The following is a 24,752-nucleotide window of genomic DNA, read 5'->3' as shown; positions in this document are numbered from 1 at the left end:
GTGGAGCTTGGCAGAACTCACAATTGCGCAAGCCACAATTCCGGAGTGTCCACCGGGCCAAAGCGTATGTGTGGTCTTAAGCTTCCTAAACTGACATGGAGCCCCGACCGACCAGCGAAAGGGGAAACGGTCGAGGGATGCTGCCAAACTTAGGACAGGCACCAGATCCGCTTTCCCCGGAAAATCGCGTTTGATTGGCTGTCCTTGGCCCAGGGTTTGGACTATAGCAGACTACATCTCTTGCCATGTGGCTCGCTTCCACACGATTGGCAGTTTAACGTTTGCCGTGCCAAGACCTTGTGCAGTGCTGAACGGGCGGACGCGCAACAAGACTGATGGGCGCGCCACGCTGTCTTGGTCTTGTACAACAGCGACAACTTGCTGGCCAGGCGCTGTTCCCATTATGCAATAGCCCCTTTTAAGCGTGCGACGAGCCTGAAACAGTACCGACGCCTATTTAATGGCCTAAGCTGCGGGAAGCGTTCTACGCACGCCACGAGCTCGCTTGATGAAAGGCAAGTTACTGGCGCTGGTAGGTTCGACCGGCCGAGGCGTGCAAGACTCTAGACAGCCCGTAAGCATAACAAGTGTTGAACAGTGCCGTGCGCGCCAACACCTATACTCTCTCCCTTCCATTTGTTTCAGTACGTTCCTTTCGGCGCCCCTCTACGCTCGTTCTAGCCCAGGTTGAAAGGGATCATATATGACACCTTTACCGCTCACTGCCACGATTGCATCTGACATCTCATACCACTCCGAAACTAAAAGCAACATGTCCGACATTGAGATGGGCAAGAAAGGCCCGAGTGTGATTGTCACTTCACTCGACATCCCATCTGAGCGCCCGGTGCTTGGACGCCGCAAGACAACCGGTGATATCGCTCTTACCGCAACACAGCTACCCTACTCTGGGGAGCAAGATGCCCTTACGAAGGTCGAAAAAGTAAGCAACTCCGGTCGACATCCTGGTGAGGGGCTGTTACGAACTGCCGTCTGACCATTTGCAGTTCTTCACGAAGATCCGCGAAGTACATGTCCTCACCAAATACAGTCTTTATGTTATTCCTGTGGCTGCACTGCTCGCCATTCCTCTCATACTTACGGACACGATCTACGCCGACGCGCGAGCCGGAGGAATTCGCCTGCTCGGCATCTTCATCTGGATCGAGGTCATCTGGGTCGCGCTCTGGCTCTGCAAACTCATTGCTTCTATCGTTCCCTACGTATTCCAGTCGACAGCCGGTCTCATCAGCGCCGGCATCAGGAAGTACACCACCGTACTCGAGGCGCTAGAGATTCCAATATCGCTTTTCCTATGGTCAATCGTCAGTTTCGCCACAATCCCCATAATCTGCGTCCTTGACCAGGATCGTTGCAATGCCAGCTGGCTTACCACTCTCACGACGGTGTTCAAAGCTCTCATAATTGTTGCCGCCATCTTCCTCGCTGAGAAAACCCTTGTGCAGCTCGTGGCAATCAACTACCACAGGAAGCAGTACTCCACCAAGATACAAGAGAGCAAGAAACTCATTCGCCTTTTCGATTTACTGTACGACGCATCACGTGCTCTCTTCCCAGAGTACTGCAAAGAGTTTGCTGAGGAAGACGCTGAGATGCAAGGCAACACACTGGCCGATGTCAGAGACACGCTTGCCCATGCTGGCATCCAGACAAGGGTCTTCAACGACATGGGAAGGGTGCGTGACAAGGTAACGGCGGCCTTCGGAGCAATGGCCAGCGACATCACCGGCAAGCAAGTGTTCAGCGCCACCTCTGCTCACTCCATCGTGCTGGAAGCTCTAGAGACAGAGCGCGCCTCTAAGGCGCTAGCCCGAAGGCTTTGGCTCTCTTTCGCCGGTGAGGGCAAAGATGTCCTACTTAAGCACGACCTTATCGAGGTACTCGGCGTCAACCGCAGCGAGGAGGCTGAAGAGATCTTCCACGCTCTCGATCGCGATGGGAATGGAGACGTCAGCCTCGCGGAGATGACACTGCTGGTGCTCAGCATCGGACAGGAACGTAAGGATAGAGCCGCCAGTATGCAGGACATCTCTCAGGCCATTGCTGTGCTTGATCGCTTGCTCAGCTTGATCGTCGTGGCTTCCGTTGCATTCATATACGCCACATTCTTCAGCAAGACCTTCTCGGCCAAGACCGCCCAGCTCTGGACCACGTTTACCGGCCTTGCATTCGCTATTGGCGGGACGGTCACCGAGTTCCTCGCTTGTGTGATCTTTCTATTTGTCAAGCATCCTTACGATGTCGGCGACCGAGTCGACATCAGCGACGTCGAGCTTGTCGTGCAGCACATCAGCCTGATGTACTCCGTCTTCCGGCGCGTCGACAGCGACAAGGTTGTGCAAATACCGCACAACGTAGCCAATTCTCTCTGGATCGAGAATATCTCTCGCAGTAAGCAGATGAAGGAGAGAGTAAGCATCTGCGTCTCGCCCGCAACGACCATCGAGGACGTGCTGGCTCTCAAACACGAGCTTCACAAGTTTGTCAGTGCCGAAGAGAACAGACGCGACTTCCGGCCAGAGATGGACATTGAGCTGCGCAACCTTAACGACCTTACCAAGCTTGAGCTCAGAGTTGAAATCCAGCACAAGTCAAACTTCGCCAATGATCATCTTCGCAACGCAAGACGCAACAAGTTCATGGTTGAGCTGCTTGCTGCCTGCCGCCGAATTCCGATTGATCCGCCTGGAGGCTCTGCGCCAGTGATGGGAGATCTCACGAACCCGCATTACAGTGTAACAATTTCGGAACAGGAAGCTCACGCGGCGAAGGCGAAGCGTGCCGAAGATGCCCTTGCGGCCAGACTGTTCCCAAAGGGCACCGGCCTGCCGAGCTTTTTGCCTGAGGGTGTCAGCTCCGCTGTACAGAACCCGGCGGCAGCGATGATTGCAGGTCTGACGGGTCGGAAGCACTCGGTGGTCGCATTCGAGTCAGGCATGCGGGGGGCGAATGACGTCCTGCCCAAGAGTGGCTGACCTTGATGGTTGTTTGATGATGGTTTTAGCGCACTTCACATAGCTGGTAATGAAGGATGAAGGATAAGTCCACACACCACTGCTGTCTCGAGGTGCCTCACTTCCTACCGGGTACCCTTACCGCATATGATCTTAGAACCTGCCCGATACTCGGTGTCCGCGTCCCGCACCTCGTCACATACCCTCCGCAAAGTCTCGTTTCCAGGATAAGCTGTGCTTCCCGGAACTGCGAGTTTGTCGCACACCACCATAGGATCTCACTCGCTCCATTTTTGTCAGATGCACATAACCTGTAGAGCCATCCCAGATCGGCGCTCCGTTCCAAAAGTGCTTCGCAGCCCATGCTAGCCTATCGACAGCACACCATTTTAGGATCCAATGGAAGCATGAAGTTACAGAGTTCGGTGGACAGAGTCGAGAGTATGCCGGAAGATATGGTGAACACGAAAGAGGCAACAAGGACCGCCACATGCAGTCTATGTTCACACGGAAACGGATTACTTGGTGAATCCAGTGATCTACCATATTCGTACGTAAGCAAGTACTACCCTAAACCTTGCTCTTGTCCGCGCCAGCCTCATCCTCGGTGAAATTGATGCTGACACTGTTCACGCAATGCCTTTCATCCGTCGGAGTTGGATATCCTTCTCCCTTGAAGACATGGCCAAGGTGACCGCCACAGTTTGAGCACACAATCTCCGTCCGTTCCATACCGAATGTCCGGTCAGTGTGCCTCGTTACCGCCCCGGGTACGGTATCGTAGAAGGCTGGCCATCCGCAACCGGACTTGAACTTCTGCTTTGCGGTGTACAGCGGCGCATTGCAGGCCGCGCATGCGTAGACACCCTTCTCCGGGTGGTGCTTATCGTACTTGCCCGTGAACGGGGCTTCGGTGCCTTTCTCCCTGATGACGCGGAATTGTTCTGCTTGACGTCAGCAAAACCTAATCACCTCCGTGACTATTACCAGCCATATGCTTACCTGGACTTAGCTGAGCTTGCCACTCGCTGTCACTCTTCTGCACTGGATGAGACATATTCCGGCTTTCGGCAGTACTGAAGAATGCGCCAATAAAGGGGATCGTGGGCATAGAAATGCTGCGCAAGGCAGTTGTTGGTCGCAGGCCAGTAGTGTTGGTGAAGGGACCTGGAGCGCGATGAAGGGTGGCGTTACTGAAGGCGTACAGTGTGCGCAAGATGGTTGCTGGCGACGGGAAGCGCATTAATGTGGCAGCTCTGGTGTAGAGACCGCGCGTGGCGCAGTACGGGTATCAGATGTGTTGGTGTCTGTTAGACTAGATATGAATGTACACTATATGTCCAGAGTTTCTAGAATCAAACACCATCGCCGGACCAGACGTCATGACGGCTGCTTAGGTAAACATTTTCTAGGGCGCTAACGACGGCGCCGGATCGAGGCTTTCCCGCTAGAAGATTGATTCACGGCGTCTTGCGTGCTTGTGCTTGGTACTAGCGTGACTGACAGTCACCGCATTCCTTGGTAACTGACAGTGACTCTGCTTGTATGTGAGTTCTACCAACTTTAGGAACGGCCGTGGACGACAATGTCGAAAGTTCCACCGCAGTCAGCGCTGGCTTTCCACAAGGGGAGCCAGGTACAGGCGCTGGCTCAGCATACTCCGTACCAGTCTTCTACTGCGAGCTCAGAGACAGATGATCAGATAACGCCCGCCGAGTTGACACGACAGCCGTCTCGAGATTTCGGTGATCGACAAGATGCTGTCCCGTCACTGAATCAGAGGCTTCGCCATAATAGCAGCATACTTTGCGTTGTGGTAAACGAAGATACTCTCTATGCCGGCACTCAGGGTGGCGAGATCCTTGTCTACGCTCTTGGGACGTTCCAGCGGAAGGCCACGATCGAAGGCCACAAAGGAAGTGTGCTCGGTCTGTTCCTCAGCCGCGATGGGGAGTTGCTCTTCTCTAGCGCAGGAGACAGGATTGTGAATGTCTGGAGCACCAGCGATCTGTCCCGGCAGTACACTCTACACTCGAGCTACGACGTTGGAGACATCTTTTGTATTGTTTACTCCTCTATTCTGAGAACGGCGTACATTGGCTCACAGAATACGACAATTCAATGGTGCTCCCTCCCTCGGAAAGGCAGCAAAGCACACGCTCGTCCGCAAGCTTCGCTCAATGGCAGCCACAGCTCGTTTTTTGACTCCCTCGATCCTACTGGCGTGCGGACTCCGCGAGCTAATGATCTAGAACCAGCACCGAGGCATGCCAGCGGAGGGGAAAGCGTCGCCATCGGCAAAGAAAATGTGAGACACTTTGCGCATTTTGGGTACGTCTACTGCATGCAGCTGGTGAATGATGGCATTCCAGAGTCGGCTGGCCAAGAAGTGCTGATCACTGGAGGTGGCGATGGCCTGGTCAAGCTGTGGAAACTTGGCGAGGGACGGCACGGCGCACCCGAAGAGCTCTATCAGCTCGACGATGGTCGTGAAGAAGGTCACAGCATACTTGCGATTGCTGTGGACGGCACGTTCCTCTACAGCGGCCGCAGCGGTGGCGAGATCGATGTTTGGGACCTTGAGACTCGCCAACTTGTGCGCAACTTGAAGGCTCATCGTGACGACGTGTTGACGCTAGCAATCGGCGGCGGCTTCTTGTTCAGCGCTGGGGTAACGGGATACGTTCGCAAGTTTGACAAGCAGTATGGGCTCAAGGCAAGGTTAAAGGCCCACGAAGGTCGCGTATTGACTTCGGCTTTCACATATCATCACCGCCGACCGCTTTTCGTCACAGGTGGTAGCGACTGTACCTTGGCCATATGGGATATTAGCGACTGTGTTTCTCCGAACACAGCTGCAGCAAGGACGAGCAACGAGCAGCTTATTGATTGTCTACGCCGATTTGTAAGCTATCGCACCGTTTCGTCGGATCCAAGGTATATGATGGAGTGCCGTAAAGGTGCCTCCTATCTCCGTTCAGTCTTCAAGAACTTCGGCGCCGCTACAGAAATGCTTCCGACATCTGACCCGCACAATCCCGTAATTCTCGCGCGCTTTCGTGGCAATCCAGCCACTGCGGTGAAGCGCAAGAAGATACTGTTCTACGGTCATTACGATGTAGTTGCTGCTGAGAATACTGCAGGAAAGTGGCTGACCGATCCCTTTGTGATGGAAGGCATAGATGGCTATCTGTATGGCCGCGGCACGTCCGACAACAAGGGACCAGTTCTGGCCGCAATCTTCGCCTGTGCCGAGCTAATCGGCGACCAAGCGTTGGGATCTGACATCGTCTTCCTTATTGAAGGTGAGGAGGAGTGCGGTAGTCGTGGCTTCGAGAAGGCGGTGAACGCAGCAAAGTCCTCGATTGGCGATATCGACTGGATCTTACTGGCCAACAGCTACTGGCTAGACGATAGGATCCCGTGCTTGACTTACGGGCTTCGCGGCGTTATCCACGCCACTGTGCAAATTGAGAGCTCACATCCTGACCTGCATTCCGGCGTGGACGGCAGCAGCCAGCTGGATGAAAGTCTGAAGGATTTGGTCATGTTGCTCGCAACTCTCACTGGCAGGGATGGCAAGGTCAACATACCCGGCTTCTACGATCCCATTCCCGATTTGACCGCTGGCGAGTCTGAGCTCTACCGAGACATCACCGCTGCTCTAATCCAGCGCAACCCGAACCTTGGCCACCCCAATCAGCTAGCTGCAAGTCTGATGCACCGATGGCGGGATCCCAGCTTGACAATACACCGCTTTCAGACTTCCGGCCCCGACAACGCAACCATTATTCCACGGTTGGCAAAAGTGGCGCTATCAATGCGTTTGGTGCCGAACCAGGATGCGGTCAAAGTCGCAGCCGCTCTGACACGTCACATGCAGTCCGAGTTCGCGAGGCTCGGCTCCAATAACAAGCTTACCATCACCATCGACCACCTGGCCGAACCTTGGCTTGGTGACTGGAAGAACGAGATATTCAAGAGTCTGGAAGAAGCCATTATGGAGGTCTGGGGTCCCCTCGATGCTCGACGGCGGTGGTCTTCGGTCACTGGGGAGCGCAACCCACCGGCTTTGAAGCTTGCAATTGCTCAGCAAGCACGGAAAAGCACAGAAGGCTATTTCAGTGCCACAAAGCCAAGCCCAACAACGAGCAGTGTGCTGGCTAACGGGAGCGTCGGAACACCGCTGCAGCCTCTTACACCAGTGGGTGAAGAGACAGTTCCCTCTCGGAAGCCTAGTGAGATCGAAGACCATGCTGTCCACGATGCTATTACGGACACCAACGACGCCCACCACGGCATGCAGACAGCGGTGCAGCACCCCCGCAAGCCTCTTTACATCCGAGAGGGTGGCAGTATCCCAGCCATTCGCTTCCTGGAGAAGGCGTTTGGCGCTCCAGCCGCTCACTTCCCATGTGGGCAAGCGAGCGACAGCGCACATCTAGACAATGAGCGTTTGAGACTAGCGAATCTATACAACAGCAAAGAGATCTTCAAGAGGGTATTTCGAGACTTGCCTTGCAAGTGAACCTCTCCACGTCTTCAGCAGTGCATTGTTGCAGTGTGGGCGGGCTTCACTATGCTTGCGAACGAACGAACATCATCTGCTCTGGAAAGATGTCTTGCTTGTGAGAGTGAAACTTTCGCTCATCGTGCCGGCTTTGTGTTCGCAGAAGGGCAATGCAAGGCTGCAAGTGGCGCGATTGACAGTCATCGACTGGCGCCACTCCTTTCTCTGGCGTCTAGGCAGCTAGCTGTACGACAGCGCCCCTGACAAGCCGACAACACCTTCAGTGATGGAACAGACACTGTTTCCCAAGATGGCGTACTTGGCTTCAATACTGGCGACCTTGAAGACGACGGCAGACCCCAGAGCACAGAACATAACGTCAATGCACCGTGGTCTGCCCTTGTCTGTTGCTCTAAAGGCTGCGGCAAAAGCAACACGCTGGGTTGCATGATTGGGAACCATCTTCTGCCGGATCCTCGCACTGGCGTGCTGCCGATGTCGCCACCCGGCGTTGCGTTCCACTATGATGTCCATGCTTCTGGGTCTTCGGTCGCAGAAGTGAGGAGGCTGTGTAAGTGAAGCTTGAAGGCGCTTCGGAGCGTGACTACATCAATCCACGAGCGGGAGAGAATGCTTGAGAAGATCTTAGACCTGCAGCTTGTCGACGCGCTGATTTTTGGCGCCGTCAGCGTATGTAAACATGGAGTCTAGATCCGCGAAGAAGCTGTTTCCGAAGTGAGAAAGATGGAGGTCAGAATGCAGTTTAGGACAAGCGAGGAGACATTGATGACTGTGGACCGGGACCGTGATCTTTACCGTGGCAGAGATGGAGCCACTGACGATAGATAGCCATCTTCGTTATCTGATTGTCACTAAAGGGCGCTATTGCTCTACCTATTGTGCCGCCTCAGACGGTCAGCAGACTAAAACATGTTCCCGTTCCACCCTCATGGAGGCATATGGCGCCAAGAATGTCTGGGCTGCCTTTGCTACTCACCTGTCTTTGCTACGTTAGCTTCAGCAAATCATTGGATCAAGCGAAACTTCTGTGTAATATGGGAGCGCTGGTTCGGCGCGGCGCATCAAGAGGCCAGCTTGCAGCAAGGAGTGACTGTGACCATTGTACTATGTCGAACCCAGTATGAGTGCCTCGTCTTATAGTGTTGGGCGTTGTTCCTCAGAAAGGTGTCGTGCAGTAGCCGAAAGGTTCGGAGGGGAGTGGTCTGTCTCCGACATGGTTGAAAATACTCGATGTGTGATGATACCTGACGATGACCATCAGGAAGGAACCACGACGCTCTGTAGTAAGCTGCGTAGATGAGGTTGGCACGCTGCGACTGGGACGCGGTAATTATGCAACAACGTACTGTACACCTCGTCAAACCGTTCGCGAACACGGAGCAATCTGCAGATACATTGCCACTTTCATACCTAGCAAGGTGAACCGGGGACCGAGCAAGAGGTCTAACCCGTGCAATCTGCAAAGTCAATCGGAAAGTCATATTGGACATGAGATGTGGGAAACTCATGGAGTACCAAGACACGGCTGGGGGCGCAATCAAAGATGCTCTTATGTTTTCCCAGAGCCTCGGAAAGCTGGAAGGCGAGCAGCGACCGTGCAGCGAGTATAACAAGATATCACACTAAAAGATATTGACGTTTTGGAAACGTATTGTCGTCCTCGCCCGGTATCATATGATTCGATCAAGCAGTGGTTGATGCTCGAACAGGCCGAGAGGCAGGCTGAGGATGCTGCGTTCATACGTGCGATCTATGCACGAATGCTTCGATGCGCGGGTGGTTAGATAGGTCTATTGTCCCCCAACTTCTGGAGATACGCTGTGCTTCAGAGCAGAAGCGTACTAAGCGCGTAGAATGTATGGAAATCTTTGCCGCCACATGCGGTGACACAAGCCTCCCAACCTTTAGCAATATTGGGACCAAGGACTTCTGTGCGTTTGGTCTAGATGTAGCCTATCAACACAAGGCTTAGCTGAATGGTCCGACGTCGTCCTTGATCTGGCACTCTCCGTTAGCGCCGTGCATCGGAAAGCACACGCCAAGCTCGAGAGCTATTTGCGTTTGATATCTCACCCCTGTCCATGCGAGCTAACACTATGTTGTCATCGCATACATTACAACTCTCAGTTGTAGCAATCAAGTGACGATCACCAGTAGCAATGTTGAGATCGGGTCGGGTTTAAAACCAGACGACGGTTGCGGGTGACGACACAGTTCATGCTTGGAAAAACTGTCTGCGCCGCGCGTGTCGTCGGAGTATGCCCCTTAGGGCGGCTGTGGCTGCTTCTTGGCCCTTTCCGGTAATGCACCAACTCGTCCCAAGAGATAACTTGCACCGCTTTTGAAAGGAGAAGACCACCGCCAGCCCCGGATCCCACCGTCGAAGCCCTACCGTCTCCGCCCGGCCTAACGCAGGTACAGCCGCATCTAGACGCAGGTACTGTACACTACAAGCCATGACCCTGAGGCTAAAGCTTTCCAGAGTTACGCCTACCGCTTGGGTGCTTTGACGCCTCAGACTGTCCCACCGTGTTCTAAGCTGGCCGATCGTGGCGCGATCCACCTTCTCGACGGAACGGTGCAGCGTGGATTCTTCTCACAGGTATGCGCTACCGCTATGGCGTAGAAGACGGCGCCTTGTCACCCACATACCGTCGAAGTATATTCGGTAAAGGTCTGCGATCTTACATCGCTGTGCACTTTTGCTTCGTTTATCTCCTGGTCCTCATCACGTGGTCTTTAGAAGTTCGAGATCACCTATGGTGTCTCGTCCTTCGTCCTCTCTTTCGTGAACTGCATCTCCACGTACCTGTTTGTCCTTGAAGACGTCCACTCGCTTATAGCTGCGCAGTCACTTGACTTGCTGCGGCGTCCATTCGTTTACTATAATGTCTTTCTCCGTTCTTTCCTTGTTTCTTTCGGCGCTCGCTACCACAATCATGGCGCAGACCAGCGTCACCTCGGCCTCCGGATCTTCAGCATCAGGATATCCCACCGCGGACAACTTCACAGCATGCCCGTCCTCGGTGGACTCGTTATGTACCTACCAGGGCCAGACAACCTTCTGTTACGATGCCACTTCCTTGCTCTACACCATTACCTGCGGAATGTCTTTTCAAGGGACCGTCATGGAAGCAAACAGCGCTGCGGATGAAGGGGAGGCGGACGTAGCGAAGAGAGACTACTTCAGCAGCCCATATGTGACCTTGGCAGATTGTCAGAGCGCCTGCGATTCACGAGCAACATGCGAGGCCGTCAACGTACTGGATGGCGCAAGCTGTCAGATTATGGATACAATTACTGGCATCAACACGAGTGCGCCTGGCGTAGTCGCTGCGTATAAGGGATACTGGGGATACAACACCACAATCCTTGGAGCTTACAACGATACCAACTCCACGGCGTACAATCTCACACTTCCAATGGATCTCAACTCAACCTCAAGCGAGTCACCCAACAGTACGGAGCCCAGTTCAAGCGACGGCACCACCTCAGACAACACCACTCCAACTGACATCTCTCCGGAAGACACCTCAGTCTCTTCGGACGACACTTCCGACGCTTCCGATGATATCTCAGATTCAGAAGACGACGATTCAGAGGCTTCTGACGATAGTTCAGACCCTTCAGACACCGCTGATTCAACAATTTCCGACGAGGCATCGGGTGATAGCTCAGATCCGGCGAACACGTCTGATGACAATGTACCTTTGGCCACAGTAAACGCGACTTATGCCGCTATCAACGTCACTTCCGCGTCAGTTGACTCTGACACCGCGCCAACCACGACCAACCCGGCTTACGTTCCTTCGGGTGTCAGTGCTACTCTTGGATTCGGTTTTACGACAGTGATGCCCCTCGGCGCCGCTGGAACCGGGTTGGCGACGGATGCGTCCCTTACAACGCCGCCGCAGGACTTCCCTGCACCCAGTGCCTTTCCGGCGTGCAATTCTGTTCAGTGTTCGCTACTTGGTACTCCGTCAACGCCTTTCTGTCACGACCCCACGGTGCACCTGTATACGATCAACTGCGGTTTGATCTTTCAGGGCCAGACAATGCTTACGATCCCGAACTGGCAAGCTGATTTGGACAACTGTGCAGATACCTGCGACATTGTCGAGAACTGTCAAGCTGTGAACTTCAACACCGCCAATTTCTCCTGTACATTGGTAACCGGCGTCACGGGCATCGATTTCGCCCCGCAGTTCATCGGGGCGTGGCAGGGTTACTGGGCGCAACAGACGTACGGTGGTGCTAGTAGCGGCGTTGCACCGACTGGAACCGCACCTTCGCCATCATATGGCACGTCTGGTCCAACCATCAGCAGTGCCAACGCTACCACCAATGCCACTATCACATCAACAACCGCTAGTCAATCGGCCAATGCTTCGGCCGAGTCCTTTTCTGCTCTGGTTTCTGGTTCGGCGACGGTCAGCTCGAATGCTACGGCTACAATAACCACGGCGCCTATTCGGACGGGTGCCACCAACATTGTGTGCCCGTCCCTTGATGGCGACAATTACTCCAATGATGGTAACACCACCTACGTGATCAACTGCGATCAAACATACGAAATTGACGGGATAGTCCTTGATACCCTGTCGATTTTGAAGAAGCGTTCCGACGCTGTCACCTCATGCATGGCATCCTGCGACAGCAACGCTCAGTGTGTAGCTCTTACTGTGGCGGGAATTGAATGCACACTGTTCAGCTCAGTTGTTGGCCTTGTCGGGAACGTTGGGTCGACTTCAGCCTTGAAGGTCGTGAGTCTCGCACTCAACACCACCGTAAGCTCTGAGTCGACCAGTGCCACTAGTACGGTTTCTTCCGCGCCCTCCATCATGGCAAACAGTACCGTCTTGAGCCGTCCTACGGGCGGTATTTCGCCGCTTACGAACAACACAGTGCCATTCTGTGCCGAGACCAGCTGCCTTAACAGCACTGGGGTACCAAATTACTGTACAGACTCGGCTAACCAGCTGTATACCGTAAACTGCGGCATGTACTTCCAGGGCACTGTGGCCTCGGTCGCAAACGTAAGCTTGAGTCTCGACGCTTGTTTGGCTTACTGCGACTCAGTACCTCAATGCTTGGCTGTTAACTGGGATGGTACACAGTGCTCGGCCGTGAGCGTCGTGACTGGCATCGGGTACTCTGCGAATTGGACGGGTGCTTGGGTCGGGTATTGGGCAACGCCAACGCAAGCTCCGGTCAACAGTTCGAGCGCCAACAGCACGATACCTCGTCCTATGGTGACTGCCGTTAGCGCCTACCCGACGCAGTCTGCCGACAATGGCACCATGCCATCTGCGACTGGTATTGAAGCTAGTGTATCGCCAAGCCCATCTGCGAACTCGACTATGTCTACGATATCGACATCGTCGAGCCCCCTTTCAACTGGCTCCACAAGCCCGTCAAGCAATACGTCTTCGCTTTGCTCAGCAGACTGCAGCTTGGAAACCTGCACGGACCAGAGTGGTCAGCTCTACACACTAACGTGCGGTAGTGCGTACACGGGCACCTTCATAATCACCGCATCAAAGCGCGATTCGAGCTCACCGTCTCTCCTTGACTGCGAGGCGACTTGTGGTGGGATGGATGATTGTATCGCTCTCAACTACAACACGCAGTGCTCCTATCTCTCTGCCGTAACTGGGATTGAGGATGTGGCAGGATCTGTCGCTGTCTACAAGGGCAAAGCTCCACTGGTGTCGACCACAACTGGCTCTGCCTTGATAACAAGCAGCACTGCCACAACATCAACCTCGACCGCTTCATCTCCCACAAATGGCACCTCAATCGAAAATGCCACCTCAGTTGCAACACCCACGAGCTCTGGATCCAACAATACATCGGGCTCGGCAAAACCAACTGGTGCTTTCAACCCTCCAGTCAATCAGTCATCAATATGCTCAGCAACAGACTGTGTCGCTACCTTCCAGCAGGGTTTCTGCGAGGACGAAAGCGGCTTCGTCTACACATCAACATGTGGCATCGCCTTTACAGGGTCTATCCTCCTCAACCAGACCGCCTCAACCATGAACAAGTGCCAGACGATTTGCGATGAGAGCAACTCATGTGTCGCAATGAACTACGCATTCGGTCTCTGTGTCTATCTCTCGTCCGTGACTGGGGTAGAGCAAGTCAACAATTCATTGGCGCTTTGGAAGGGTAAGTTATTCCATGTCTGTTCGATGGTTCGGGCTAACTCTGGGTAGGTTTGTGGTACGGAGCAGCTCCCAGCAATGACTCCGCCGGCAATCGTACCACTGGTGACTTTATGCCCCCCGAATCCCCCTCGTCAACAGCTCCCGCTACAGTGGCAAAGGTGGATACGACGTCGTCCTCAACTCTTGGAGATTCAACCAGCAGCGCCAACCAGACAGCGCTCGTCTACACTGGCACCGCGACTGTCTCCAGCTCGACAAGCACAGACTCAGCGACGAGCAGTACATCGACTGCCTCAGCCTCCGCTGCACCCACATCCAATGCAACGTGCTCATCCGTAAGCTGCGTCACGCCCTACCAGCAATCCTTCTGTCAGGACGACTGGAATACGACATACACTATCACATGTGGTACGGCTTTCGAAGGCACACTCTTGCCAGGGCTGTCGGTTGGTCGCAGAGATACATTGTCGCTTTCGGATTGTCAAATCGCTTGCGATGTGCAAAAGTCCTGCGTTGCGCTCAACTATGATGGAACTGATTGCGTCTATCTCTCCAGTGTTTCAGGCCTCGAGCAGAGGAACGGCTCCGTGGCTGCTTGGAAAGGGCTCTGGGTTGGTGGCGCCCCGGGTAATCAAAGCAGCTACAACAATGACACGGTGACGGTTCTGCCATTCCCGCCAAACGTCACACTGCCGTCTGGAGATTTTGCTGTCCTGTCGGTCAACATCACCGCAATCCCAACTGCACCGACCAAAACAAATAGCTCTTCAAGCACGGTTTCGAGCCTGCTTACCACGAGCACATCTACTGCAGGCAACAGCAGCTCCAGTACTTCGAACTCGACGGCATCATCTTGTGCATCATTGGCCTGCATTGCACCTTACCAGCAAACTCTATGCCAAGACTCGAACAACATCACGTACAACGTCACGTGCGGTGTTTCATTGCTGGGTACTTTCATCACCACTGGATTGGTGCGTAGAGGCTCGTCACTTCTGGACTGCGAAACAACTTGCGACATCTATGATGACTGTGCCGGTCTTAACTTTGACGGCACGTCTTGTGCGCTCCTCTCATCAATAACAGGCACGGAGGAAGATGCTGGCTCGGTTGCTGCAATTAAGTCATCGTCTTCGCCATCGCCAAGCACCTCTTCGACCACTAGCAGTATTACCGCTGCTACTGCCACAGCTGCGACCTCTGCAGCGTTGCCAAGCTCATCTGCCGGCCCAACAGGCACCGATTCATCCTCGTCCTCTTCTGCAGGTCCTGGTAGCGTTTCAAGCTCTGCAACGTCGACGAGCAGCTCTTCCGCGCCGCTTACGACGGGTAACGCAGGGTACACTGCTGCTGCTAACAGCTCGTTCTCGGCGCCTTCGTGCGACGTACCAGCTGTTACAACTTGCGCTGCTGGTCAAGGTCTGGGAGCCAGCACCTTCTGCAACGATGCACGCAATCGAACATTCACTGTGACATGCGGTATTGCATTCGTAGGCGAGACGACCTCCAACACTGTCGCCCCATCCCTCTCCGAATGCGAGGGTCAGTGCAACTCAGCCGCAGGCTGCGTGGCTGTCAACTTCGCCAACGGAACGTCGTGTAGCCTCCTTGACTCTATCTCCAGTGTAGCAGACGCACCTGGCTCGTTCGCGGCATATCTGGGTCTGTGGATCGGCGCAGCGCCGAGCTCCAACTACACTTCCAATTACACTACTGGCGGCAACGAGACCTATGGTGGTGGCAACTACTCGTTCCCGGTCATACCTGGTCGTAACTCGACAATTGATCCAAACGTTCCTGCCGGCAATGCCTCCGACCCCACTGCAAGCCAAAGTCCGTCAACGAACTCGTCAGACCTGTCAACGACAGTGTCAACTGCTAGCAGCTCTCTGGCTGCTGCATTTTCAGACTCTTTGTCACCGTCTCAGACTGAGACAGTGCCTGCTGCCAGCTCACCCACCTCAGCTAGCTCGACAACAAGCAGCCCGACCGCAGGTGCGACGCAAACCGGGTCTGTCGCGTCGAATGCGTCATATCCTCTGTGCTCGAGCGACTGCAGCACGTCGAACGGAACCAGTTACTGCTCGAGCAATCTTGGGACGACTTACTCAGTCAACTGTGGCTTTGCTTACAGTGGAACGGTAGTTAGCCAGGCCATCTCCAAGAGGCAGTCTGCGGCGTCGAGCTTACTGGACTGTGAGACTGCGTGTGACGCTGGGCAGTCGGACTGCGTTGCTTTGAATTTTGCCCACAGCACCTGCACTCTTTTCAGCACTATCACCGAAATAAGCAGCGCTGATGGCTCCATTGCCGCTTACAAGGGATATTCGTCCGGAAACAATGCAGTGAACAGTACAAGCGGCGGCAATGGCACCGACAGTTCAGCGTCCACCAACTCAGTGTCCAACGTGGCATCAATAACGGCCATTCTACCGTCACAGTCTGTCATCTCTGCAAGCGTACAGTCATCGTCGAACGCGAGTCCTTCGGCGGGGTCTTCCGTTTCGACGATATTATCATCAACCAGGAGCAGTTCGAGCACAATCACTTCGAGCGCCACCAGCAGCCGTGTTTCAAGCGGCTCTGGCACACAGGGTTCGACTGCATCGAGCTCACGTACCTCTACCGCATCCTCAAGTCGCCTATCGAGCGCTTCTAGTAGCCGCTGGCCTAGTTCTTCCTGGTCCAGCCGCACTAGTTCATCAACGGCCCTCACCAATAGCCGCGCGACGTCAACGTCAAGCAGAATCTCAACAACCACTTCTTCGCAGAAGAGCTCCAGCAGTGCAACAGCGACTGGCAGCTCGTCGAAGACGACAACTAGCAGCGCTTCGCGCTCGCCTAGCGGCAACCTCTCCAGTACGGCGAGCCGTACCACCTCAGCATCTGTACTTCCGTCCAGCACGCTTGGCGGTTCATCTGGGCAAACCATCCTATCACCAGCATCGTCCTCAGGATTATCGTCTCCTCAGTCAAGCAGCGCCGATCCTGGCGTGAGCTCAATGACTGCGGGCACCGCTACATCGACGGCCACGAGCGGAACTACCTCAAGCCGGACAATGTCCAACACAGGTTCTGCATCGAGTGCCACAATTACCTCAGCTACAAAACCCAGCTCCGCCACTACGCTAACAACGTCGACGCGCTCGAGAACAACGACCCAAGTCAAGCAAGCAACGTCGACGGCTCAGCCAGTAGACTCCGCAACAATGATCTCGCAATGGATGAAATGGATTCAGCTAGAATGGAACATCGCGGAAGAGAAGGTGAAAGAAGGCATATACCCCAAGCCTCCGTCAATGAATGCCAAATACACAAGCAAGTTAGGTCACCCTCTCGTCTGAAGGTACGCCATGGCTTCCTGACGGCGGGCGAAGCTAATGGATTGAGTACCAACATGAATCGGCCTCGGTTTCTTTGATAGAGCGTTCAGCGTATAGCGACTGTGTACTTTCGCTCAAAAACATACACATTTAATGTACCTTGCCACGAAGTCAATGTTTCTCACATTTTCCGGGGATCCTGTAGCTTTTTGACTGAGGCTTCTGGCGAATGTTTAGCCGCTTGGCAGCAGGTTAAGCGCGGTAGCAGCTCTCACTTCTCAACCTAGTCGAAGTAACTTGCCGAGCGAGGAGTCGTCGCTGCCGTCTACTCTGCTTGATATCGGCGTTGTATTGTTCGACGTTGTTGTTCGGCATTCCCAGCCCCAGTATGGGGCTATGCGTCCTTCCGGTCCTCTGCTTGCTGCCTTCCGCTTCCTCTTTACGCCTGCTATCTTGAGTACACTATATCTCTACCTGTTCCCGGTCCTTCAACAATGCCACTTTCCTGTCGCCAGACGGGGGAAAGCGGCATGCCTACTTCCAGGGGCAGAGAGGCAGGCATACCAGTGGGAAGAGAAAGCGCCATTCAGGTTGCTCGCACTGGCTGATCCGCAACTGGAGGGTGACACCTCTCTGCCTAATCCGAATGCATCTTTGTTGCCGAGCCTTCAGCGCTTTGGAAAGGATTCTTTGGTCACTATCACCACCGGCCTGCTTCGGAACGATGTGCCACGAGTGTTACAGGCTTCTAGGAAGCGGTTGGATCTTTGGGGCAACGATCTATATCTAGCACACGTCTACCGCACTGTGCGCTGGTGGACACAGCCAACGCATACCATAGTGCTTGGAGATTTGCTGGGCAGTCAGTGGGTTGGCGAAGATGAGTTCAGCAAACGAAGTGACCGCTTTTGGAACAAAGTCTTCAAGGGTGCTGAGCCGGTGCCACGAAATATCACCGAAAGTAGTGGGAGAATAGAGGTTTTAGGTGCGGATGCGCGATGGACGAAAAGAGTTATTGCGGTAGCTGGCAATCACGATATCGGTTACGCTGGCGACATTGACGAGCAACGCATTGAACGCTTCGAGCGAACTTTTGGCAAAGTCAATTGGGACTTACGCTTTCGGCTAAATGCATCCTTGTACTCATCGCTACCAACTCAGCAGAGCTGGCTGCACCAAAACGTGTTCGACGCAGCGCCACCTGAGCTCCGCATAGTCGTCCTGAACTCGATGAACCTTGATGAGCCGGCGCTCAAGCCTGAGCTCCGTCAGCAAAGCCTTGACTTCCTCTCTGACCAACTCTATGCGAGACCACGCAATAGCAACGCAGCTACTGTGTTGCTGACCCATATACCCCTGCACAAACAAGCCGGCATCTGCGTCGATGCCCCTTTCTTCTCGTTCTTTCCGCAAAACCAAGGTGGCGGGATCAAAGAGCAGAATCACCTCGGCCGAGAGATAAGCTCTTATATCCTAGATGGCCTTCTGCCAGATGGCAAGAACGCTGGAACGGCAATCATTCTCAACGGACATGATCACTATGGTGCGTAATGGAAGAGCGTGATTCTTGCTCGCTGTTTTCGATATCACTAATGGTTCTCCATTTCGTATTTTAGGCTGCGACACCTATCATCACCGGAAACCATCTGCCAGCGAGGCGAACTCGACGAAGAATGGTTGGCAAGCCTTGCACTACGTGCTCTCTGCCTCCGAGCGCAACAATTCGACTAACACTGGGCTCCGCGAGATCACCGTGCAGAGTATGATGGGCTCGTTCGGTGGCAATGCAGGACTCCTTAGCGGCTGGTTTGACCGGGAAGTTGGTGAATGGAAGTTCGAATATGGTGCTTGCATTATGGGCGTACAGCACGTATGGTGGGGCGTGCATGTATTGGATATCATCGTGATATTGTTGGCTGTGGTTGGTGTGGCTTCCTTCGTCATGGAAGAGCGAGCACGAGTCCGCCCAGTTCCTAAATGTTAGGCGCCACGCTTACCAGCGGAGCCGGTCTGATCGACTTTCTTCCTCCGATCCCACACCACCTGCTCATCCTCGTAGCTGCCACCCTTTTGCCGTATTTGCCGGATGCGGTGTTCCGGGATGAAGTCCTCGTCCTCCGTGGCGGCCTTGCCCCAGTCATGCAATGATATCCACTTCAAGCCTTCGAAGCGATCCTCGTAGCCGACTTCGTACTCAATTCCGAAGTGAGCCGGGTCATGACGTAGTCGTGAAATTGCTTGGCTGGCTGTGCGGAGCTTTTCTGGGCTGTCTGCGCTTCCTCTTGATGCTGATGGATGGATCCAAGCACTAGCGGGTGATGCGTGGTGCAGCGCTTGCACCTGTTCGCGACTGCGCGGTCGTAGAGTGATCACAGCCTGCCCAGGCGTCTCAGCAAGTACCATAAACTCGGCCGACCCTCCGAGATCCTTTCGCAAACCGACGGTACAGCAAATCGACCCATCCGTGTCTTGCACATTGTGTGGCCAAATATGGTAAGTTAGGGGTTCAAGCTCCGAAACGAATCCACAGACAGCGCGCGGAAATGTCTCGCTGGCCATTTGTTTCCAGGCGCTGGAGACGTAGCACTCAGCCACGATGGCGACAAAAGCCTCGTGTGTATCGAGCCAAGCCTGGAAGCCTTCCTCCGGCGTAACATCGAAGTAGTGGTCGCTTGCTCGGCCAGATAGTCTTGCCGTCTCCGCTGCGATACGAATCGCTCCAGCAGTGCTCTCGGCATACTCTCTGAAGTCGGTCAACACTTGCTGCAGTTTCGGTGGATGGCCGTCAGAGTCAATGGCGTCTACCCGCTTTTCGTAGACACCACTGACTTCAGCCATTAATGACTCATAGTCCGTAAAACCAGCAGCTGGACGGCCTATAATACCCGTGGAAGACGCCCATGCTCTGATGCACCAATATACGGCACGTAGTTGTGACCATCTTGGATCACTACCATGATGAAGCGGCGTTAGTCAGGACCGTAACTGCCAACGGTTACTCTACGGGAGCAGACGTACCTCAATCTCGAAGCGTAGGCGACTGCATCGCACAATCTGCCATAGTGTCCCAAATTGAGCTTACTAGCTGTGGTTGCAGATGGAGCAAGAACGCCAGAAGGAAGCGCTGACTGGTGAAAGGCTTCCGGAAGCGGACACCAATGTAGTATGACCTCTGCAATCTCGCCCACAATAGAACGCTCGATTGCGAAGTCGATTCGAACAGTGTCATTCATTGGTCGAGCAAAGTCCTCGATATTATGAGCCTCGCCATAACACTGCCAGAAGGTCTTAGGCCGGTCCTGACTGAGACAGACAAGATATATATCCTCGCCAGGCTGCCACAATCCAGCAGCATAGGTGCCAGTGGCGAAAATGTATCTCTCAGGAAAGGTCCGCCGAAAATCAGACGTCTCGTTGGAGCCAATGTGGGAAAGGTCAATGTAGGTGCAGTTGAGCTGTTTGGCAACGCAGCGTATCTTCTCGTGGGCGTTCGTAGCGTCCGCCATAGCCTAAAATTCACTATGCGTGGCAATCTTGGGTTGTCTACAGTATGAAACAAAAAGAAAGGGAAGATTGAAGGACAAGGTTTAATGCAGTGCCTAAACGTGACTCACTGCATAGCCTTACCGTTTGCGCTTCTAGTCATCCTTAATGCAGACACCGACACCCCATAACTCACTCTAGAGATTCTGCTTGGAGTCGGGACAGATCGACTCACGACGGTCAGACCATGCTTTGACCCAAGTCCCACCTTTCACGTGAGGTTGGCTGTAGCGCAGGATGTAGCTGTAGCTTAAAATAAGCCATGGGTGTAGTGGCTTGCTTGGCAGCTTATTCATCGCATCTCCGCAGCTTCTGGCGTGCTTCTGATGCAGCGGGCAGGACGAGCCGGTGTTTGACCACAAAGCTAATCCTTGCTCGCGGGGCCGATGGGGTAGATGGTGCGGCCGAGACATGCCATCTACCACCCACACCCACAGCCTCCTCCTTGCTTGAGAACATCGTAGTCCTTCAACGCCGAGTGCGAACTTACTTCTATCCCTTGATGACGACAACAATACCCAGGTCTCAGATGATCAGCCGCACCGGCCGTGACCAAGGCTTCTTTGGAAGCGCAGTTGGACTTCGCTGACTTAACCCACAGTACGATTGGCAGCATTACAAGGCATTGAACACGACGTTATCTATTCTTCTATGCCTACTGTTGTTACTATGATCGGCGGACCCTTCTGAGGATAGCCCGCAACACGCCAGCAGCATCGGCTGCGCGCATGAGAGGAATATGCATTAGAACAACACACCGCTCCGATACAACAGCATCTCTTAAGACTACAAACATTGACGGTATCTGGCTACAAGATAGTAGTGAGGCGCAGTAGGCGCCCGAACGAACAAAATGCGCCGCCAGCAGTTCCGCGCTACGCAGAACGCCGTACGACTTGGCACAGTGGCTTCGGATCCTTCTGCCCTCATATATAGCTACGACGCCAACGTCAACCCGTCACGACCAGCAAAGTCATCGCCCTTGGCAAGCTCCACTGTGGCTGGGCTGCCACTTGAGCTACTGGACCGCCTAAAGGCTTTCCCGCTCTTCCAGTCTGCGCCTGAGTCTTTCCTTCTTAGCATTGGGAGAAGCTTACGACCGAGCATCTACCAGACGTCACAGGAGATCATCCGAGAGGGTGACGATGCAAAAGCTATGTACTGGTTGGTGCGCGGAAGCGTACGTGTTACGAGCAGAGATGGCGAGTCCACGTACGCCGAACTCAAGCCAGGCGCCTTCTTTGGTGAGATTGGCATCCTAATGGACGTGCCCCGTACTGCATCCATCGTGGCGAGCGTCCGTAGTATGGTAGTCAAGCTGAGCAAAGAAGAGATTCAGAAGGAGCTGTTAAACTACCCTGATGTAGAACGGACGATCAGAGAAGAGGCGCTTGAAAGATTGACGATATTGGAGCGCAAGAAGAAAGAGTTGACACTGGCGAACGGTGAAAGCTACGGCACGGTTCGCCCACCTACGGCGCCACGAAAGCGTTCCCGCGACTGGGTCGCTGGCGATGTTGAGATGGGCGAAGCCGGCTCGCTTGCAGATGGCGAGGTACTTGCCAACAAGCGCAGGAAGTCACCGTCTCCGGGTCTGGCAGAGATTGCGGCGATCGCCGCCTCAAGCGCACTTAGCGATCCGCCGCTTACAGTTCGTGGACTGCTAAAGGAGCTGCCATTGTTCGCCAACCTGCCAAACGACATCTTACACTTTCTGGGCGTCAATGCACAGCCCGTGACTTTTCCACCTTTCACTGAGATTATTACGCAAGACAGCGCCGGTCGAGATGTGTATTTCATCATCAAGGGAGACGTGGAGATCTTGATCAATGCACCGGATTCAAGAAGAGGCTCAGCGGAAGCCAAGGCGAACGGCGCCATCTCAGCAAATGGTGAGCGTCACAGGCAGCGTGTAAGGGCGCGCCTGAAGGCTGGGCAGTATTTTGGTGAGGTCACCAGCTTGTCCCTCGCGCCTAGGCGGACGGCAACTGTGAGAAGTGTGCACTCTGTTGAGTGTTTGCTCATCAGTGGTGAAGTGCTTGATCAGTTGTGGCAGCGATGTAGTCCGGCTTTGCGGGAGTCAGTGGAAAGCGAGGCCAAACGCAGACTCAGTGCTGCAAAGAAGGACGATGATATCGTAATGTCTGACGCAGGTGCTGAAGATGGGTCAGATGTGCCCGTGACCATGGAGTCGATTGCAGTCGCTGATGCGGATGCCTTGAATGCCTGGCGTAAGGCCTTGCCTACCGTCACTTTCGAAGAGCCTGTTATAGAGCCTCCAGCAACACCTCCTCAGCAGATGGAACCTGTGGACACCGATCCTTTCTTCAATCCAGATCTCGACAACGTGCGCGCGAAGTCTCGGCGGTCTTCACTGGCCCCACCACCACCTGGCAGTGAGAGCCTGATCTCCAGCTACACTGATCTACAGCGCACACCAAGTCCACCTGGTGCTCTTCGTATGCTTTCATCTCCACTAAAACCGGGAGCCCGATACTCGCCTGGCCCGACCTCGCCACTTCGCCTCTCACCTACTACGACCCGAAGACCGAGCCTCGACCGACGGCCTTCGAATTACGGAAAGGGACGTCTACCGGACTCTGTACTTGTTCTGATCTTCCAACATCTAGAGCTATTCGACTTGATGCGCTTCCGGCTCGTATCGATGCACTGGTGGGAGTTCCTGAACAACTCACCGGACATCCTCCGACATTTAGACTTGTCCATCTACAACCGATGTGTCACAGATGCAGTCCTACGTAATATTATCGTGCCGTTCGTTGGCAACAGACCCCGCGAGATCGACATGAGTAACTGCTTTCATATTACGGATGAGGGTTTCAGAGCACTCGCTGAGGCATGCGGCGAGAGCGCGAAGATGTGGAAGATGAAGTCTGTTTGGGATGTGTCTGGCCCTGCTGTTCTAGCCCTTGTGGACAAGGCTAAGGGGCTAGAGGAGATCGACCTTAGCAACTGCCGCAAGGTCGGCGATAATCTCCTCGCGAGAGTAGTCGGTTGGATTGTGCCGGAGAAGTCCGCAGTACCACCCCAACCTATACAGCAACCACCGAACGGGAAGCGACCGCAGCCGAAACGCAACAACTCCTCACAACAAGCCTTGCAGGTGCAAGCAGATCTGGCACAACCACCTCCCGGCACCATCATCGGTGCCGTGAAGCTCAAGAAAATAACCCTCAGCTACTGCAAGCACATCCAGGACCGCAGTATGGCACATCTAGCCGTCCACGCCTCGGAACGGCTGGAGAGTCTTGATCTGACGCGCTGTACCGGTATCAGCGACGCTGGCTTTCATTCTTGGGGTGTATACAAGTTCCAGAATCTGCGCAAGCTGATCTTGGCAGACTGCACGTATCTGTCCGATCAAGCCATTGTCGGCGTTGTTGGCGGATGCAAAGGACTTAAGGAGTTGGATCTCAGCTTCTGCTGCGCTTTGAGCGATACGGCCACCGAGGTGCTGTCGTTGGGTCTGCCCAGCTTGAGAAGCTTGAACATGGCCTTTTGTGGATCTGCTGTATCGGACAACAGCATGAGGTGCATTGGTTTGCATCTTCTCGAGCTACAGTACCTCTCGGTCCGGGGTTGTGTGCGAGTCACCGGTCAGGGCGTTGAGAGCGTGGTGGAGGGATGCCGCCAGCTTGAAGAGTTCGATGTCTCGCAGTGTAAGAATTTGCGCTCATGGCTTGATCGAGGCGGCATCGAGAAGGTTAATGTGGCTGGTCGATCTGTGATATTTGATACGGTTGCGGATGGGACGTGGAGGGCTGGTGGACGATGAGCACGCATACCTCTAGCGTTATATGTTATGCTTCCGAGCGAGGCGCGTGGCGCGATTACTGGAGCTGGTAGACAGCCTGCTGTTTGATGCCGTAGGGATTGTTCCCTTGTGGGCGAAGTACACCTGGTGAACGAGGCGTAATCAGTACTTTCCTGCTGCCTTGCTCTATACCCTGTGACAAGTGCGCGAGTGACATGACGGATCACTCAAAGACAAGATGCTCAGGGTCTAATGCAAGGTACAAGACTCGGAGAGGTCCGCGTTTCGCTACACAGAAATTGGGACGGACGTCGTCCTGGATATAAGCGCACGGAGAGCGTTCCCGGTGTACTGCCTGCTGAAAGCACTGCCGGATAGTGACCGGGTGGTGAGCACCCGAAATCACTGGAGGATAAGCTCAGCATGGGACTCTGA

At 54.2% G+C, this 24,752-nt stretch overlaps 9 protein-coding genes across 9 annotated transcripts; 5 read left to right on the top strand and 4 right to left on the bottom strand.

Annotated features, from left to right (window-relative positions):
• Window positions 1–904: 904 nt before the first annotated feature.
• Window positions 905–2,828, top strand: BAUCODRAFT_40873 (uncharacterized protein; the record flags this gene model as incomplete). The annotated part of the gene is made up of 2 exons (XM_007674842.1): window positions 905–943; window positions 1,008–2,828. Coding segments are annotated over 2 exons (1,860 nt in total), but the record flags the coding sequence as incomplete, so codon positions are not given.
• Window positions 2,829–3,466: 638 nt separating this feature from the next.
• On the bottom strand, window positions 3,467–4,309 carry BAUCODRAFT_29974 (uncharacterized protein). The gene is made up of 2 exons (XM_007674724.1): window positions 3,978–4,309; window positions 3,467–3,919 (listed from the first exon to the last, which is right to left on the bottom strand). The coding sequence occupies exons 1-2, from the start codon at window positions 4,216–4,218 to the stop codon at window positions 3,546–3,548; spliced, it is 615 nt and encodes a 204-aa protein (XP_007672914.1). The 5' UTR covers window positions 4,219–4,309; the 3' UTR covers window positions 3,467–3,545.
• A 251-nt stretch (window positions 4,310–4,560) lies between these two features.
• BAUCODRAFT_62821 (uncharacterized protein) lies at window positions 4,561–7,503 on the top strand (the record flags this gene model as incomplete). Its single annotated transcript, XM_007674884.1, has 2 exons — window positions 4,561–7,020; window positions 7,168–7,503. 2 exons carry the CDS (start codon window positions 4,561–4,563, stop codon window positions 7,501–7,503), a joined length of 2,796 nt encoding a protein of 931 aa, XP_007673074.1.
• An 854-nt stretch (window positions 7,504–8,357) lies between these two features.
• BAUCODRAFT_29972 (uncharacterized protein) lies at window positions 8,358–9,037 on the bottom strand. The gene is made up of 2 exons (XM_007674723.1): window positions 8,853–9,037; window positions 8,358–8,794 (listed from the first exon to the last, which is right to left on the bottom strand). The coding sequence occupies exons 1-2, from the start codon at window positions 8,985–8,987 to the stop codon at window positions 8,663–8,665; spliced, it is 267 nt and encodes an 88-aa protein (XP_007672913.1). The 5' UTR covers window positions 8,988–9,037; the 3' UTR covers window positions 8,358–8,662.
• A 1,152-nt stretch (window positions 9,038–10,189) lies between these two features.
• On the top strand, window positions 10,190–17,247 carry BAUCODRAFT_128395 (uncharacterized protein). The gene is made up of 2 exons (XM_007675050.1): window positions 10,190–13,677; window positions 13,725–17,247. The coding sequence occupies exons 1-2, from the start codon at window positions 10,395–10,397 to the stop codon at window positions 17,018–17,020; spliced, it is 6,579 nt and encodes a 2,192-aa protein (XP_007673240.1). The 5' UTR covers window positions 10,190–10,394; the 3' UTR covers window positions 17,021–17,247.
• A 20-nt stretch (window positions 17,248–17,267) lies between these two features.
• BAUCODRAFT_101521 (uncharacterized protein) lies at window positions 17,268–18,983 on the top strand (the record flags this gene model as incomplete). The annotated part of the gene is made up of 2 exons (XM_007675049.1): window positions 17,268–18,542; window positions 18,616–18,983. The coding sequence occupies exons 1-2, from the start codon at window positions 17,396–17,398 to the stop codon at window positions 18,981–18,983; spliced, it is 1,515 nt and encodes a 504-aa protein (XP_007673239.1). The 5' UTR covers window positions 17,268–17,395.
• On the bottom strand, window positions 18,980–20,505 carry BAUCODRAFT_144996 (uncharacterized protein; the record flags this gene model as incomplete). Its single annotated transcript, XM_007675048.1, has 2 exons — window positions 18,980–19,949; window positions 20,018–20,505. 2 exons carry the CDS (start codon window positions 20,503–20,505, stop codon window positions 18,980–18,982), a joined length of 1,458 nt encoding a protein of 485 aa, XP_007673238.1.
• Window positions 20,506–20,899: 394 nt separating this feature from the next.
• On the bottom strand, window positions 20,900–21,277 carry BAUCODRAFT_342543 (uncharacterized protein). The gene has a single exon (XM_007675047.1). The coding sequence runs from the start codon at window positions 21,156–21,158 to the stop codon at window positions 20,961–20,963; it is 198 nt and encodes a 65-aa protein (XP_007673237.1). The 5' UTR covers window positions 21,159–21,277; the 3' UTR covers window positions 20,900–20,960.
• BAUCODRAFT_342539 (uncharacterized protein) lies at window positions 21,277–24,448 on the top strand. The gene has a single exon (XM_007675046.1). The coding sequence runs from the start codon at window positions 21,396–21,398 to the stop codon at window positions 24,336–24,338; it is 2,943 nt and encodes a 980-aa protein (XP_007673236.1). The 5' UTR covers window positions 21,277–21,395; the 3' UTR covers window positions 24,339–24,448.
• Window positions 24,449–24,752: the final 304 nt, after the last annotated feature.

The sequence above is a fragment of the Baudoinia panamericana genome (assembly GCF_000338955.1).
Source record: "Baudoinia panamericana UAMH 10762 unplaced genomic scaffold BAUCOscaffold_2, whole genome shotgun sequence".
Classification (NCBI taxonomy): Eukaryota; Fungi; Ascomycota; class Dothideomycetes; order Mycosphaerellales; family Teratosphaeriaceae; genus Baudoinia; species Baudoinia panamericana.
The sequence above is the reverse complement of the archived record's forward strand: the minus strand, read 5'-3'. Positions and strand labels throughout refer to the sequence as shown.